Source organism: Rhea americana, unplaced genomic scaffold, assembly GCF_003343005.1.
Source record: "Rhea americana isolate MKP2758 unplaced genomic scaffold, rheAme1 scaffold_217, whole genome shotgun sequence".
In the NCBI taxonomy this organism is placed as follows: Eukaryota; Metazoa; Chordata; class Aves; order Rheiformes; family Rheidae; genus Rhea; species Rhea americana.
In genome coordinates this window covers 480,848-484,358 of record NW_028186317.1, presented here as the reverse complement: position 1 = coordinate 484,358, position 3,511 = coordinate 480,848, and the positions used below count along the sequence as shown (strand labels likewise).

Sequence of the window (3,511 nt, the reverse complement as noted above, 5' to 3'; positions counted from 1 at the left end):
AAAAAAAAAAAAAAAAAAAAAAAAAAAGGATGTGGCCAGATCCTTTCACAACGCTTTCTTTGTATCAAACTTCTGCTTCCCTCCGAGGCCACTTCTAAGCGGGACTCTGGTGCGTCCTGTTCCATTTCCCAGTTCGTGCCACAAGAAGCTCAAGGTAAGAGTGAACCACTTGTAAGGCTGAGACCCAGCTCCCTCCCTCAGGTAAGAAYGTAGGGGGAACCTGGTAGCGCCAGGATGACAGTCACCCTGCGCGTAGGGCTGAAGGGACCAACCCAGCYGCTGGCACTTTGCTGTGGCCTGGGGCAGAAGAGAAAGGAAGCTGCTGTAGCTGGGGATGATGGGACCCCAGCCCTCTGGGCCCCACTGGTAGGAAGGGGAGAGAGAAGAAAGAAAGGCCCAGTGGGGTTATCAGGGACTGAGCAACGTCTGAAAGGTGCCCCAGGGATGGCTCCGTGCCACGAGATGCTCTTTTTATCTGCCTGAGCTTGAGCTGGGAGCCTGAGAATTGGCCCTGGTGCCTGCCGTGTCTGAATTAGAGATGCTGCAGCTGGAGGGGCTGACTCGCCTGTCTCTTTTCCCACTGACCTCTGGGAAAATCACCCCTGGAAGAACTCCTCTGAGACCAGAGAGTGTGGCTGGGATGCTATAATGTCCGGATACAGTTCAAAAATGCCCTGTGCTAAGCCCAAACCAGACAGCACTAGGAGCCTGAGGAAGCAGCTAACTTGTAAGGTCTGTGTAGGGCAATAGGAAAATGGGACTACACGGACTGGAGGCCAATTTGACTGTTCTGGTAAGGCTGATGAGATGTAAAAATGCTCCTGGGATGAAGAAGACCTGTGGCAGGAAACAACCGGAGCCTGCAGCAGTTAGGAAGGGAGGTTTGAGGATATCTTTTCTATCTGTGGAGACTAAAGCTGGTTCTCTGATATGCTAGTGGAAAGTAAGAGATATCCCCTTGCAGATGATGAAAGTGCTCTGGCTCAAAGAAGGATTTAGCCCTGCATGTGATGGTCCTGGGATGAGCTGGAGAATTTCTTCTCTCAGGGAGCTCTGGGACCTCAGAGCAGGGTCCTGCAGCACGTAGCTGTGCTGTCCTTCCTCCTGCAGCACAGCCTCAGCAAGCACAGCCTCCTGCTTCCCTGTTGCKCTCTACACGGCAGCAGCACCACCAGGCTGGACAGGAAGACAGGCTAACCTACCCCCTAATATTCACGCAGCTGAAGTTGTATAATACAATGTAAGAGTTGGAAGAGACTGGTCCCTCCCTAGGGGGAAAGTTTTCCCACACTCAGAGGGATGGGTTCCTCCAAGGCCAGGAGCAGGGTAGATTTGGCTCCACAGCAGGATGTTTTCCCTSCCTGATGGGATTACGCAGGATTGCTTCTAGGCCTTGTTCTCCAGAGCTTTGTGGAGTGGCGGCTCCATCCCCCCCACTGCCCAAGGACCTGTAGTCCTGCAGTGTCTTTCTGTGCTCCAGCAGGGAAAACGAGATGTGGACTGTGGGAGTGATGCTGATCTGGCTGGCTGGAGGGCAGCTCACAAGTGCCACACTCTGCAAGACCTATGGCACCATCCCAGGCATCCCCGGGTCACCAGGCCAGCCTGGCAGCAATGGTATAGATGGGGAGAGCGGCCAAAAGGGAGAGCGAGGTAAGGAGGAGACTCTGGGTGGGGAAAACATCGTCCTACGAAGAGCAAAAGCAGACAAAAGGCAGTGCCAGGCCTGGGAAATCTGGGGAGGGAGGGCATACAGACCAGATAGCAGGGGGGAGCAGGGGGCAGGGGTCTCAGCTGATCCACACTCCTTAAGTTTCCTCCCCTGTGYCCCCTCTGCAGACCTGCACTGTGGGACCACAGAGCTCAATCATGCTGGCTCAGCTGCAACCATAAAAACTGTTCCTCCTGTTTTCTAGGTCCCCCTGGCCACGTAGAGGATGAAGAAGAGATTGGCGAGAAGGGAGAGCCAGGGGCACCAGGGCACCCTGGGAAGGTGGGCCCCAAGGGCCCCATGGGTCCAAAGGGCACTCCGGGCCCCATGGGTGCCCCGGGGCCKCAGGGAGACTCCGGTGACTACAAGGCCACTCTGAAGTCTGCCTTCTCAGCTGCCAGAACAATCAACATCCCCCCTCGCCGAGAGCAGCCCATCCGTTTTGACCGCATCATTACCAACGAGAACAACCACTACGAGAACCGGTACGGYCGCTTCACCTGCCGGATCCCCGGCATCTATTACTTCACCTACCATATCACATCCAAAGGCAATCTGTGCATCAACATGAAAAAAGGCCGGGGTGGCAGCAAGGGCCAGAAGGTAGTGACCTTCTGTGACTATGTGCAAAACAGCTACCAGGTCACCACTGGTGGCGTGGTGCTCAAGATGGCAGCAGAAGAATCTGTCTGGCTGGAGCCAACAGAGAAGAACTCCGTCGTAGGCATCGAAGGGGCTGACAGCATCTTCTCTGGCTTCCTGATCTTCCCTGAGGCTTAGCCTGCTGCGGACACCAGCTGCATCCCCTCTGCAGCCCCTTTCCTGCTACTGGCCTCTGCTAACTGCAGCTGATGGCCAAGGTCTGCTTTGGAAATGACTGTTCCAAATGTGGTATCCTGAGCCCCTTGGGGTGAAAGTGCCCATTCCCACTGGCCAGGTACATTAAATGACTGCTCCTTGTGCTGCTGGTTCCTTCCTGCTCAGGATTTTCCTCTACTTCTGCATCCCAGACCCTGGTCCTAGAGCTTTCCCAGCTCTTGGGTACCGTTAGAGAGGAGGGAAGGGAGAGCAGCCTTTAAAATCACACAGCACACTGAAGTCTGCTGGCCCAAAGACTGAAGTAGAAATGGCCAGGCCAAGGGCAGCAAGGAGCAACTATGTGAAATGTTTGGGTGAAAAATAAGCAGTTTCCCTCCTGCAACACAGCAGGATGCCTGGCCAGGCCATTTTCAGCAAGTTCAGTGGGATCACAGACCTGTGCTTTTCCTAGGCCGGGAGATGCTGGATAAAGCTAAGCCTGGCAGCCAGTGGGTACTTTGCTGCAGCCTGGACACTTTGACACCCACTCCCCCTGAAGAACATGCAGATCATCAGGCCAACCCCACCATTTCCCAGGACACTGCTTCTTGTATATCAGGGTGCAGAACAGGCTCACTAACACCTCAAACTGCTGAGCAGAACCTGCCAATAAATGCAATTTCTGCTACAGACCACACTGAGTAAATGCATCTCCTTACAGAGGCTCACAGAAAGTCCCAGCCCAGGGTTAGCAAAAAAAAAAAAAAAAAAAAAGAGAGAGAGAGAGAGAGAGAAAGAGAGAGAGGAATCCCAGTCTCTAGCAGTGAGGACATAGTGGGAAAACTGGGGACTCGGGGTACAGAGGGTCTATGGGGAGACACTGGTGATGGTGATATGCTATAGAGCCTGGTAGGATTGGGGACACCTCATATGTCCTTGCCCTTTGGGGGAGAGGGGGGGTGACAATATCCTCCCCAGAAGTTTATCAGAGACTTGTCCTGG

At 54.0% G+C, this 3,511-nt stretch overlaps 1 protein-coding gene across 2 annotated transcripts; it reads left to right on the top strand.

The window, feature by feature from the left end:
- The first annotated feature begins 114 nt into the window (after nucleotides 1–114).
- On the top strand, nucleotides 115–3,179 carry C1QB (complement C1q B chain). 2 transcript variants are annotated; one of them, XM_085305175.1, is made up of 3 exons: nucleotides 115–201; nucleotides 1,484–1,653; nucleotides 1,917–3,179. In XM_085305175.1, the coding sequence occupies exons 2-3, from the start codon at nucleotides 1,494–1,496 to the stop codon at nucleotides 2,489–2,491; spliced, it is 735 nt and encodes a 244-aa protein (XP_085161301.1). In that variant the 5' UTR covers nucleotides 115–201; nucleotides 1,484–1,493; the 3' UTR covers nucleotides 2,492–3,179. The 2 variants fall into 2 exon arrangements, with proteins under 2 accessions (XP_085161301.1, XP_085161302.1); XM_085305176.1 differs by lacking the exon at nucleotides 115–201 and having other exon boundaries at nucleotides 1,481–1,653.
- The last annotated feature ends 332 nt before the right edge of the window (nucleotides 3,180–3,511 follow it).